Below are 14,466 nucleotides of genomic sequence, written 5' to 3' on the forward strand. Positions count from 1 at the left end.
CACAATCAAAAACCTATTTTCCAGGGACAGTCCCGGACTTACAGAAGCCACCCTGGTTTCTGAATTGATCCTGGAATGTCTCGCTTTTCCTTAGGGCGTCCCCCTATTTTTATTGGAGGAATGTTGGAAGGTATGGAGTTACGAAACCCCCCGAGCCAAGGAGATAAGTAACTATACAACCTTTAAAAGACACCTGAAGGCAGCCCTGTCTAGGGAAGTTTTTTAATGTTTCATGTTTCATTATGTTTTTCTCTATGTTGGAAGCCATGCAGAATAGCTGGTGCAGCCCAGGGTATAAAATTAATAATAATAATGATGATGATGGCATTGGACGTTTCTGTTTTCACTGGAGAAATGTTGGAGGGTATGCAATTTTGGTGTGGGAGCAGTTGTGAGGGCAAGCAAGGTGGACTGAGTCTGTCAGGTTACATGAAGTGAAGGGAGAAGTTGATGGGCAAATCCATTTGGGACCTGAAACACTCTTAGATGCTTGCACTTCTATTGACATTCTATACAAGATCTCAAAGTAGCTGTCTTATTAAAAAGGAATTTCAGAAATAGACTGGAAAGAGAAGTTGCTGAATTGGAACTCATTACCAAACTTAAAACCACGGAGAGACCTGGTCTGGATAGAGACATTGGATTCTTATCTCATTATACACGACAAAGCTATTTTTAACCCTTCTCACCCATTGCTTTTTCCTGTAAGACCAATTGCAGTCGTTAACAGTCGTCAACAGGTTTACCACACCCATCAGCCAATCACCCATTCCCACCACCCTTCTGAGTAATACCCCCCCCCACTCTCTCACTATATATAAGGGTCTGGTGACTTCTGTTTCAGTGTATCTGAAAAAGTGTGCATGCACACAAAATCTCATACCAAGAACAAACTTAGTTGGTCTCTAAGGTGCTACTGGAAGGAATTTTATTTTTTATTTTGTTTTGACTATGGCAGACCAACACGGCTACCTACCTGTAACTGTTCTTAGATGCTGTTTGAGGCACCAGCACCGCTTTGCTCGGGTACCTATGGCTTGAGAGGAATCGCTGCAAAGTCGCAGGTTGCAGGAACCGTTCCCCAGATGTTAGTGTCCCCCCCCACAAATGCAATCTACACACAGGTGTGGTGTCAAAGTGCAGCCCATCAGCAGCGCCCTGCCTCGGAACACGTAACCAACCATACATTGCAAAGGGCCGCTGCAAGAATTGTAGTTCCTCCTTAATGAGGAACGAGGAGAAGCCCTAATCAGGGAGCGACGCTACTGCGTGGTTATGGGATGTGTGGCGTTTTATGAGGGGCATAAAATGTGAGAGAAAGGACAAATGGAGACCAAGTCAGCTGGCTAACAGCCATGGGGAGAAGGAACTGAAAGGAGAGAAGAAAGGGAGAGAGGACCAACTAAGGGGGGGGGGAATTGCTGAATCACTTTCTAAATAAAGGTACAGTGGTACCTCGCAAGACGAATGCCTCGCACAATGAAAAACTCGCTAGACGTAAGGGTTTTGCGATTTTTAGGTGACTCGCAAGACGAATTTTTCTATGGTCGTGCTTTGCAAGATGAAAATTTCAATGCATTCCTATGGGAATTAAATTCCTATGCATTCCTATGGTCGTGCTTCGCAAGACGAATTTTTCGCAATACGAAACGACTCGCGGAACGAATTAATTTCGTCTTGCGAGGCACCACTGTAGATAATTGACAAGTCCTGAAAGGATTAGGTTCATTCATATATGTGATTCCTCACCAGTTACAGCAGTTTTCTTGTTTGTGTTAACTGCTATAAATGATATTATTAAGAAATATTGCCTAGAGAGAGATTACTAATTTGCCCTATTCAGTTGAGGACCATGTAGGCTACCTTATAAAGCAGTGTTCCTCAGCCTCGGGTCCCCAGATGTTTTTGGCCTACAACTCCCATCATCCATAGCTAGCAGGACCAGTGGTCATGGATGATGGGAGTTGTAGGCCAAAAACATCTGGGGACCCAAGGCTGAGGGACACTGTTATAAAGGCCACAACAGCTGTTTGTGGCATGTTATCAAACCTATTCCATAAAATACAGCTAGTGGAAGAGAAATTCCTTTGGTGCAAAAGCTGAATTCTAGCTTCACACCAGAGGTCAGCAAACGTTTTCAGCGGGGGGCCGGTCCACTGTCCCTCAGGCCTTGTGGGGGGGGGGGAGCGGACTATATTTTGGAAAAAAAATAATATATGAACAAATTCCTATGCCCCACAAATAACCCAGAGATGCATTTTAAATAAAAGGACACATTCTACTCATGTAAAAACACGCTGATTCCTGGACTGTCCGCGGGACGGATTTAGAAGGCAATTGGGCCGGATCTGGCCCCCGGGCCTTAGTTTGCCTGCCCATGCTTTACACACATCAGAGAGAATGACAAAGCCTTGTTTCTGCAACATCTCCCATAACTTGGAAGGAATGAAGCATACTGGCTACTTCCATGGAACAATTGCACCTAAGGCATTTGTGATCCTCCACCCCGGCAAAATTCTCCAAAGACTAGTATATGTCTTCAAATGAAACAGAAGCAAACAGGTCTTAACCGAGGTAAGGAAATTCTTTGGCGCTGTAGCCTCAGTGCATGAGAGAGAAAGCTGGTATAACAGGATAACTACGAACCAGGAAGTCCTGACTGAATGTTATAATAATAATAATAATAATTTATTATTTATACCCCGCCCATCTGGCCGGGTCTCCCCAGCCACTCTGGGCGGCCTCCAACAAATACCAAAATACAGTACAGAGTCACATATTAAAAACTTCCCTAAACAGGGCTGCCTTTAGGTGTTTTCTGAATGTCAGGTAGTTGTTTATTCCCTTGACTTCTGACGGGAGGGCGTTCCACAGGGCGGGCGCCACCACCGAGAAGGCCCTCTGCCTGGTTCCCTGCAGTTTTGCCTCTCGCAGTGAGGGAACCGCCAGAAGGCCCTCGGCGCTGGATCTCAATGTCCAGGCTGAATGATGGGGGTGGAGACGCTCCTTCAGGTATACAGGACCGAGGCCGTTTAGGGCTTTAAAGGTCAACACCAACACTTTGAATTGTGCTCGGAAACGTACTGGGAGCCAATGCAGATCTCTCAGGACCGGTGTTATGTGGTCCCGGCGGCCACTCCCAGTCACCAGTCTAGCTGCCGCATTCTGGATTAATTGCAGTTTCCGGGTCACCTTCAAAGGTAGCCCCATGTTGCCTCTGCTTTGAACTCACTAGGTGCCTCCAGGCAAACTATTCTATCTCAGCCCACAACCCCACCCCTTACAGCATTAAGATATTAATAGCGACCTAACTTTAGGAGGTTGTGGTTAAGGTTAAATTAAGATAATGCATGTAAACACTGTAAATGTTATAATCTATGCTGTCATAATTTATGAGCTTGCCCCCTTTCACATCACCTGATGGAGCAGGCTATTTTGCCAGATTAGGATGACACAAAATGTGGAGAAAATTCCAAGCAAATGTTCCTCTCCTACCACCAAGCACCTTCATGTACAGTGTAGGAATAGCGTTTGTACTCTGATCTCTCTACTGAATTCCATCCCTAGAATCAGATGCACTTTAGGACTCTCATTTCAGAGTATCCGTCCCTCTAGAGCAGCCATGTCCAACAGGTAGATCGTGATCTACCCGTAGATCGCTGGACGTCTGCGGTAGATCACTGGTAGATCATTGGCTCCCCCCAAAGAAGCTGAACAAGTGTGGCTCCCCTAAAAAAAAAAGCTCAACATTTTACCTCCCCCCTGAAAAAACTCAACAACTTTGACCTGAACCCCCCAAAAGGGGTTAGATCACTGCCAGTTTTTAAATCTGTGAGTAGATCGCAGTCTCTTGGGAGTTGGCCACCCCTGCTCTAGAGCAAAATGATTCCACCGAAACAGACACACCAGAGTTCCTCAAGCATTTGATCGAGAAGCTTCTGGCCCCGTTCCATAGACTCACATACTGTAGCACTGCAAAGAGAAGTAAGCTGCAAAGGAACTGGAAGTACCTATGCTGAAATAATCGCAAAGGATGGCATTCAACCAAGTTTTACCCACTGAAATGAATGAACATGATGACTGAGTGAGGCCCATTCATTTCAATAGGTCTACTCTGAGTAGGACTTCAACTACCACTCATAGACTTGGGGCCAGATTCAGCTAACTGGTCCTGCTAGCGGAAAGCCACAGGTCCTATCCCAAGCCTCTCCAGGTATGGTTGGGGGTGTCCGAAACCTGAAGAGCTGTTGTCAGTCAGTGTGGACAAGCTAGATGGATCAATGGTCTTGGAACCACAGGGATCATCTTGTCCAGGCTTCCTCAACCTCCGCCTTCCAGATGCTTTGGGACTACAATTCCCATCGTCCCTGACCACTGGTCCTGCTAGCTAGGTAGGCCAAAAACATCTGGAGGGTCGAGGTTGAGGAAGCCTGGTCTACTCCAACCCCCTGCAATGCAGGAATATGCAGCAGTGCTGTCAAGTATCCCGTTTCCCCTGGGATTCTCCCTTATTTCAAGCAGTTTCCCACTGCTCTCCCTTATTTTTTATTTCCCTTAAATTTCTCGTTTTTAATGGAAGCAGCTCCTCCCCTGCTGGCCAGGCACTGGGTGGGAAGACCTCGCCTACTTGGAGAGAAAAGCCTCAGCCCTCAAAGCAAGTAGGAGCCGTTTCCCGTGCTTACAGGGGGGTGTATTCCTCCCCCTGCATCAGCCCCTATCCGTTGCCGCCGAGCCCCTCAGCCGGCCAATATGGTTAGCTGGTGGGCGGAGCCTGGCTGCCTTTGAGCAGCTACTGCTTCCTGTCCTGTATTGATGGGATCAGACAAGAAGACAACGGGGCTCCATCGCGCGGAGCACATGGCTGCCCTCCTCTTTGCTGGCTGCCCTCCTCTTTGCTCCGCTCCGAGCTCAAGCCCGCTTGGAGTTTACATTGCTGCTCCGCCCACTTTTGCTTCTGGCTCCGCCCACCACTGAAATGTGACTGTCCCCAGGATAGGTGAGACTGCTGATCCCTTATTTTCAAATCTGAAACTTGACAGCTATGATATGCAGCTGTTCCATAAGGAGATTGAACTTGCAACCTTGGTGTTATCAGCACCACGGCCTCTAACCAACTGAACTAGCTAGCTTGAAATGGCCTCTTCTGGTCTCATGACGTTCCACTTCGATAATCAGCTAATGCAGGCACAGCACTGAATGTAAGGGCTAAACTAAATGTCCTATTTGCAGAGGCGTGTCCAAGCTTCTCGACGCCACACCTGGAACTGGAAAAGCCATTGGGATTGGAGAAGCAGCGAGGGAAACGGTAGTTTGCTTCACCCACTGCTTCTGTGCTCCAAATCTTCCTCCCCGTAGCTATTCCCCTCATGGTGGCTTAAATGCAGAATGCACTTAACACCCCATGGGAGAAAAGTTGTGCGGAGAGGATTCTGAACAGGGAACTAGCCGGCAGAGAATGGGTAGAGTAGCCTAGTGGTCACCAAACTTCTGGGGTGGTGGATGCCAGTCACAAATGGGCACCCGTTGGGAGCTTGGCGTAGCGCAGAATAGCTGCCACACCTAAACCAGTTGAAAAAAAGACAAGACCGTACATCCAAGAGTTTGCTTGTCAGTCATAGAAAAGCTCGAGGAAAGGCAATGTTGATGATGGGAACGAAACAGTTAACTTATTTTCTAGAGCTTCTTCCCTCCTTACGAAGCCAGGTGTTTGGCTTGGTTTAAGAGCAATAAAAATGGCTTGCTAGGTTGCCATCCCTGTATCCTAAGGTCCAGCAGACAAGCAGGCTCTCAAGTCAGCACACCTGGCGCAGGTGGAAGAGATACCTATAAGCAAGCTGCCTGTTTCTTAAACAGCCCTTGCAGACATAACTCTGAGTGGAGAAAACAAAATTATTCTGTAACTGTAGGAGTGGGAGAAATGTTCTCTCTCCAGCTGGGATAAGTTACTCAATAAATGCTTAGCAGAACAAAGTCTGGACATGTTGAGGACGGGGGTGGGGGTGGGGGGATATTTGGAGTGCGTCACAAATCCCTAATTCAACACCAGCTTCAAAGACAAGAGTTGAAATTCTGAAAACGTAAAAATGCATTCGTTGGTTGGTTTCATCCGTCTGCCCAGATGGTAGGGTTGCATTCCTTGCGAGAGCTTCTGGTTCACACATGTTCAGGGAGACAAAAGTCACCACGCACTTTCTGGTTTGCCAGTTGCACATAGGCAAGCCCTCAAAAGAGCAAAAAGCAACACATTTGCACTTTCATGAAAGAAAGCACGTTTTCAATTGATACAAATGTAAATAGTTAATCCTGTGTTGGCTCGTGTGTGTGTAAAGCTGCTCAATATCTTATCAAACGGACAATTTCAGCAAGCTCTCACTTCTTCGCTTTCTATATTGCTTGGTGTGTGTTGGTAACACTGGGACACTTTCTTGTGTGTGTGTGTGTGTGTGTGTGTGGCAGGATGAATGGTCAGCTTTAAGGCTAAGCTGCGCTGCTGAATACAGGTCACACGTCAACACAATCGTATCGGCATCCTGACCGCAAAACCAGCCAGCGCAACATGTGCATACAGGCAGAACCAGCACTTTCAGCCTCCAAACCTTACAGTCCGGTGGGAAATACAACAAAAAACCCTATATTGGTGGCCTGATGATCAATGCCTTAGAATCATAAAATTGCGGAGTTGGAAGGGACCCTTAGGATCATCTAGCCCAACCTCCTTGCAGTGCAGGAGTAAATATAGTTTGATAAATAAGGCCCAGAAAGACCCATGGTTTGATGGCCGAGGCCGTGGCAGAGCTGGAGATTCCTACATCGCCTCTGACCCGCAGCCATCTTTAACTCGTGAGTTTGAGCTGCACGTACAAAATGCTGGCCCTCAATTCTCCGTTTAAGGGAGCCTGAAAAGTGAAGGCAAGCCTTCAGCAGAAGCTCCGAGCCCCCGCCTGACCTTGCAAGCTCTAGTCACCCGAGAAACGACTGCGGCTTCCCCCCCCCTGCACCTTACCTCTGGTTGTGGCGCAGCACTGGGGCGCATGGCAGCCTCCCAGCATCCAGCAGAAGTCTGGCAATGTGATGGAACAGGAGCGGCAGAGGAGGAAGGCCTTGACTCCAGGCATCAGACACATTCTGAGTCCCAGTGCAGCCCCTGTTGCCCACAAGGCCTCTGCTGCGACACGGAGAGCAGCCTCGCGGCTCCCCTCCGGCTGCAGAGGATTAAATCACGGCAGCACATCTGGCCTCCGCGCCACGACTCGCTCGGCATTAATTATGACTTGTTGCTAAAGCATTTGAAATATCCCATGAAAACGGGGAGCTCGCTAGCTTCCAATGCAGCGGCAAGGCAGGTAGGGTCTTGCCCACTCTCCGCACTCCTCCCGGTTGCAGCCAAGGTAAACAGCAACTCAGTCTGGGTCACAGGTTTTAACAAACGTCTCCCCCGTGGGCTGAGTATGAAATTCAGGGTCTTATCAGAGATCTCCTTGATGGCTTCCAGAAGCGTGCAGTCAGTCGGCATCATGCCATGCTGTCTGTCCCGTCCAGTGAAACATTCCTGGGCTGCTTGAGCACTGCCGCCTGCCAGGCATCAGCTTAATGCCTTCCGTCAACAGAAGGTGCTTCTCGGGCATGAAGAGAAGCGCAAATTGACCCAAAGTTTCTTCACGGGTTCAGAGGCTCAGAAATACCAAGCATAAGTAGGCACAAATGACCTGGTTGCTGAAAGTATCAAAGGTTTGGCCGGGTAGAACTCCACTGGATTGAAAAGGCTAGTTTGTTCACCACGCAAGTTACTGTAAGCACCTAGATTTCCGAATCCGGCCTTTCCCGAACTGGTGCCCTCCAGATATTTTGGACCGCAACTACCATCAGCTCCAACTAACCTGGCCAGTGGGCAGGGATAAGGGGATCTGTAGTTCAAAACATTTGGAGAGCACCCAGGATTCAAAGGGACCCTGAGGGTCATCACATCCAATCCCCTGCAACGCAGGAATATAATCTGAAGCATCCCTGACAGATGGCCATCCAACCTCTGCTTAAAATCCCCCAAGGAAGGAGAGTCCACCACCTTCCAAGTTCATTCCACTGTCAGACAAATCTTACTATCAGAAAGTTCTTCCTGGTGTTTAGTTGAAATCTCCTTTCTTGTAACTTGAAGCCACTGGTCCAGGTTCTACCCTCCCAGGAGATCACAAGTTTTCTCCATCCTCCATGTGACAACCCTTTAGATATTTGAAGATGGCTATCGTATCTCCTTTGGCCACCTCATGAGAAGAGAAGACTCCCTAGAAAAACCCCTGGTGTTGGGAAAGATGGAGGGCACAAGGAGAAGGGGACGGCAGAGGATGAAATGGTGGGACAGTGTTCTTGAAGCGACTGGCATGAGTTTGGCCAAACTGCAGGAGGCAGTGAAAGATAGGCGTGCCTGATGTGCTCTGGTCCATGGGGTCACGAAGAGTTGGACATGACTGAAAGACTGAACAACAACAATCATATCTCCCTTCCGTGTCCTCCTTTTTAAGGCTAAACATACCCAACTCCCTCAACTATTCCTCATAAGGCTTGGTTTCCTGACCATTTATCATCTTGGTCACCCCTGGGCACACCTTCCAGCTTGTCAATATCCTTCTTAAATTGTGGCGGCCGGAAATGGACGCAGGACTCCAGGTGTGGTCGGAATAAAGCGGGTGACAAGGTTTTTGCCACCTCAAAGCTGCCAACACCAAGTGTATCAACTGCTTAGAGAAATGAGCTTTAGGAGAGCTCTGAAAGCCAAACTAAGAGCACAGGCCTCCACGATAGACCTGCTCTTTTCATGAACTTTCCCAAGAATGAAAACAACAAAACACAGAACCTTTGGACTTGTTTGGAGGCCATGTTTTGGTTGGAGGTGTTCCCTGCATAACCACTTGCTACATTTTGTTGCTGTTTAGTCGTTTAGTTGTGTCCGACTCTTCATGACCCCATGGACCAGAGTATGCCAGGCACTCCTGTCTTCCACTGCCTCCCACAGTTTGGTCAGACTCATGTTAGTAGCTTCAAGAACACTGTCCAACCATCTCATCCTTTGCCGTCCCCTTCTCCTTCTGCCCTCAATCTTTCCCAACATCAGGGTCTTTTCTAGGGAGTCTTCTCTTCTCATGAGATGGCCAAAGTATTGGAGCCTCAACTTCAGGATCTGTCCTTCCAGTGAGCACTCAGGGCTGATTTCTTTAAGAATGGATAGGTTTGATCTTCTTGCAGTCCATAGGATTCTCAAGAGTCTCCTCCAGCACCATAATTCAAAAGCATCAATTCTTCGGCGATCAGCCTTCTTTATGGCTCTCACTTCCATACATTACTACTGAGAAAACCCTAGCTTTAACTATACAGACCTTTGTCGGCAAGGTGATGTCTCTGCTTTTTAAGATGCTTTCTAGCTTTGTCATTGCTTTTTCCCAAGATGCAGGCGTCTTTTAATTTCATGACTGCTGTCACCATCTGCAGTGGTCATGGAGCCCAAGAAATTAAAAACTCTCACTGCCTCCATTCCTTCCCCTTCTGTTTGCCAGGAGGTGATGGGACCAGTGGCCATAATCTTAGTTTTTTTTTTTTGATGTTGAGCTTCAGACCTATTTGCTACATTACCTTGAGAGGAAAGGGAATTAGGTTATGTGAATGACAGCTGTGAATCATACCTCCAGTGAAAGGTGTCCATATTACCCGCCGTATAGCTTTCACCCAATCTTCCATATCATTCTGGGAGCTAGCCATGAACAAGAAGGCTTCGTGGTGGATGGGCACCTTATCCCGACCTGCTGTGCCACCTGGAAAGAAGGCACACTTCCGTTACCATCTGCATACAGAACGTAATGAGCGTTCCCCACATCAAATGGGGTGCGCATGTTGCGAGGTCGCGAGTAGACCCATTGGATCACGGTGGCAGCTCCTGGCAGTTGGTCTGGCTTCGCCTTCCCAGGTTGGGATACCTGTGGACTCCACCTACTCTAGCAGCCGCCCAATCCTGGCTGGGGAGGTGTTGCCAGGGGGATTGGCCAGGTAGAAGGAGGGATTATACAGTACACACAATAGAGCTTGAGTCATTCCTGGGAAGCGGCCATTGGATTCAGAGCTTCCCCACCCTCCACTCCCTCAATTGACGCTTACTTTGCTTACCGCAGCCACACAGGCACGCAGGCGCTGCTATGACAAGGTCACTGTTGAAGGGCCGGAAAGGAATTTCCCTGCATTGGCAGGTTTCGCCTTTCCCGTAGCAATTCGTCACAACTTTGGCGATTGCAGGCCTTGGGCAGAATCCTTTAGTCATTTACAGGATTGGGGGGGCCTGGGGTGGTGACCCCCGCCCCCATTGTGGTGGCGATAACAGGGTTCCCGTTAAAGGGGTCTCAGGGGGAGGCATTGACCATACGCCCAGGGTCGTCACTGCCCTCCCCTTCCAGAGGCAGCGAACATAGGGGGGTGGGCTATCTGCTTGAACATATGTTCTCCAGACTAGCCCACTCCCCACTCATGCTGGATAACCCTGAAGGTACCCAGATCCCCGGCTGGGGGGCTGGGAAGGATAAACGCCCAATGCCTGAGCAAAGGTCTTCCTACATCTGAATATTAATAAAGTTGTGGCCAATTTAATCCCATGGAACGTTGTCATGAGTCGTTATTTCCCTCAGGGGCTGCCCCGGGGTGCGGGGGGACTTCGCCTGGCCACGCAACCTCTACTCTTCCCTGGTATAAATACATAGTGCTTCATTTGACATATAGTGTCAAGCTCAAAACTCTTGAATTATATACCCAGCACATGGAACCTTACAAAAGGAAAGTATGAATGGACTCTCTGCGCCCTTACCATAGCAAAAAGAGTGATACTGATGAATTGGAAACATAAAAACGCGGCTCCCTTCTACGATTGGATTGAAGATTTATACAAACTCGCAACGTATGAACAACTTGCATATAAATGCATAGCTGTCAACCCTTCCTGCGGTTTCCCAATGCTATAATAAGGGAATTTCCCGCAAAAAAATGGGAAAGGTTGACAGCTATGAATGATATCTGGAATCCATTTTTACAAACACTGCAATACTGTAAATTATTATGAATACTGTGATAGGTTAAGATCTGGCGAAGTACAAAAACAGCTTCGTAAAGTATACAGTTTTGGTTATGTCCCCCCCCTTTATTTTCCCTTATAAACGGGGGCTGTTTCTCCCCCCCTGCTTTTTTTCTCTTTTATTGATGCCTCACCACGTTTAGTGCACATATAATTATGTATTTTTTGAACTTTCAGTGAAGATATCAAAATAAATAAATGAATAATAGACTGCCCTAATATCCTCCCTTAATCCCAGAAGCATGGATAATACGGATCTGTGTTTAGAGATAAAGTCAAAGTGTAAGGAGAATTTGAACAAATAATTGAGCAGAATGACAACAAAATGGGATAATAGTTTCATGTTTAAAATTTTTATTTGTATTTGGAATACTTACCGTATATATTTGTAAAATACTGTATAAATGATCAATAAAAACTTTAATAAAAAAAAAAAGCATGGCTGCTCGTCATATGTTTGGACAAAATAAAAAAATAAAAAAATAAATCATTCCAGTAGCACCTTAGAGACCAACTAAGTTTGTTCTTGGTATGAGCTTTCGTGTGCATGCACACGTCTATGTTTGGAAATATCCATCTGAATTCACAGTGGAAAACAGGCTCCAGCTAATTCCTGACAGGAGACATTTGTGTTCTAAGGGCTGGTGGTCACATGATCTCTGCATTCCCCCCCCCCAAACCCCCGCTGCCCCAATATACTTCAGGAAGTAAGCTTTAGAAAGGCCAGGGCTGGTTCCATTTATTGTGTTGCCAGAGAGAAAGCCGGCCAGGTGGGGCTCGCTAGCTCTGGGAGGAGGGTTTGTGATTCCTCAGCTGGAGTAGGCTCAGAACAGGTGAGGGTCGCCTGCCTCATCAAGCCAAGATGCTGCAATGAGCATGCTCAGTATGCCTCCTCAACTGCCCATGTAGACAGACCTTGTCTTGGACGCTCCTCGACCTCCACGGGATTGTGCTTTGGAGTTGGCTCTGGACTGTATCCTGACTGCTGGACTTCAGACTTGGCTACTTGGATTGACCCCGAACATCGTTTCCTGGCCTTTGGACTTTGCTTCCATGGATCGACCCTCGGATTTTGAACTTGGCACACTCATTTGCTGACAGGTAAGCCAGGGGTTTGGGACAGTTGGGAGGGGGGAATGTCGAATTTTACTGAACACTGGCAATAGGATGGCTTCTTCCCGTGCCTCCGAGGGCAGGCTAGTTTAGGGGGTAAATGACCTATGCATGCACTCATAGCTCTGATCTCCAACAGAGGGGAATGGTCGGGGCACTTGGGGAAAATGGGGGGGGGGCAGGGACCTGCCACTTCTGTTCCTCAGCATCTGCTGCCAGAGAGACAGTTGCCCCCCTGTGCGAAATGTTGAGCCAGCTTTGAACAAGGCAACAAAACAAACCCCAAACTTGTATTGTTATTCTACTCTGCACAGCTGACAAAGTCCTTCCTAGTCTTCCCATGCTGAAATGGATTGATTAGCCAGGATTAAAAAGATAGAATGTCTATGAGCAACACCTGATTGCACTTACCGCTTAGGGCTGCCTGTTTTAACCGATGCTGAAATAGCATTTTAACCAGGCGGATCCTGGCAACCCACTAAATTTATAACAAAAACAACATGCAAATCTCTTTGAAGATAAATGTAGGGCACTTATATGGCGTGCTTGCAGACAGACACACCTTTATAACAAAATAAAAAAATAAAAAATTCCTTCCAGTAGCACCTTAGAGACCAACTAAGTTTGTTCTTGGTACGAGCTTTTGTGTGCATGCACACTTCTTCAGATACCTTTATAAGACATTGTAAAAAAAAAAAAAAGGCTTTCTCTCCTTAGCCAGACAAGAATTTGATAGGAAGGTGTGAAGATGTAAATTTGTTCCCACACATTTCGCCTGCAATCTGCTGTTGACTGTGTTCACCCTGGGATGTCACTAGTTTTGTATATTCCAAGCTTGAGGACAGATGCGTTTCGGTTCTGCAGGAGGCAGGGACATTTTGCGTGCCTGCCAATTTTCATCAGGCTTGTAGCTACAGGGGACCTGACTCCCATGGGAGCTCTTCTGGAAATTCCAGTTCTCGCTTTTAAAAAAAAAGATAAAATGTGGAGCTCTTTTCCTTTCAGGGAGGTGAGGGGGGAAGTGCAAGCAGAACAATGCTTTCTCATTGCCCCTAAAGAGATAAAGGGTAAAGGGACCCCTCACCATTAGGTTCAGTCGTGGACAACTTTGGGGTTGTGGCGCTCATCTCGCTTTACTGGCCGAGGGAGCCGGCGTACAGCTTCCAAGTCATGTGGCCAGCATGACTAAGCGAACCAGAGCAGCGCACGGAAACGCCGTTTACCTTCCCGCCGGAGTGGTACCTATTTATCTACTTGCACTTTGACGTGCTTTCAAACTGCTAGGTTGGCAGGAGCAGGGACCGAGCAACGAGAGCTCACCCTGCCGTGGGGATTCGAACTGCCAACCTTCTGATCGGCAAGCCCTAGGCTCTGTGGTTTAACCCACAGCGCCACCCGCGTCCCTCCTAAAGAGATAGGGAAACAGAAAAACCACTTCTCCTGTTAACCCCTTACTGATTGGGCTCATTCTCATATGCCCTGCTCCATAAACTTTCTCTGCCTTTCCTTTTGTTTTCTTGCTTACTCACCTGTAAGGCCAGTAGCGGCAATTGAGAGCAGTTGGCAGAAAAGCTGAGCTCAATCTATCCTATTTTGGAATTGCCCTCTCTTCTTCTAGCGGGGAACTTGTATCTAGAGTAGACTGATCCATGGAAGGTGAAATTCAGGAGGAGAACAATGAGTGCTCCACCAGGTATTTAACCATCCATTCATTGCAATCCATCTTGCTTTGCATGTATGATGGTATGTGTGTATCTGGGCATGTGCAGAAAGACTTCCATTCAACAGTGACTGAGTCAACCTCTGGCTTCACCTCATCCGAAATCTGGGATTAGCACTAAGCCTCAGAATTTGCAGACATGGGGCCAAGCCCATCCCTTGTCTTGACATAGTATCAAGAGAAACTGCAAAGGAGTTTGAGGTAGCTCAGTCGGTAGAGCACGGGACTCTGGATCTCAGGGTCATGGGTTCGAGCCACAGCTATCACCTTTTCTCTTTTTTTTTAAAGGGAAATTCCCTTTATTCTGAATAGGATTCCTCACAAGTAAAGGGAAAAGTTGACAGCTATGGTTCGAGCCCCACATTGGGCAAAAGATTCCTGCAATGCGGAGGGTTGGACTAGATGACCCTTGGTGTCCCTTCCAGCTCTACGATTCTATGACGCCAACTGCCTTCTCCTCTTACGCCCCCAAGCCCTCCTTATCGCATTTAAATGACAGCAGTGGCAAATGGGAGTAGAGTTGAGGTGCTTT

At 47.5% G+C, this 14,466-nt stretch overlaps 1 protein-coding gene across 2 annotated transcripts in view; it reads right to left on the reverse strand.

Annotated features, from left to right (window-relative positions):
• Positions 1 to 14,466, reverse strand: part of ARHGAP22 (Rho GTPase activating protein 22) — a 39,259-nt gene that overhangs the window by 11,005 nt on the left and 13,788 nt on the right. The window contains exon 4 of one of the 2 annotated variants that reach the window (XM_033148449.1): positions 9,672 to 9,800. In XM_033148449.1, the coding sequence (XP_033004340.1) occupies positions 9,672 to 9,800 (129 nt within the window). Of the gene's footprint in view, positions 1 to 7,003; positions 7,323 to 9,671; positions 9,801 to 14,466 lie in introns of those variants that run through there. The other variant, XM_033148450.1, reaches the window with a different exon arrangement.

The sequence above is a fragment of the Lacerta agilis genome, chromosome 5 (genome assembly GCF_009819535.1).
Source record: "Lacerta agilis isolate rLacAgi1 chromosome 5, rLacAgi1.pri, whole genome shotgun sequence".
NCBI lineage: Eukaryota > Metazoa > Chordata > Lepidosauria > Squamata > Lacertidae > Lacerta > Lacerta agilis.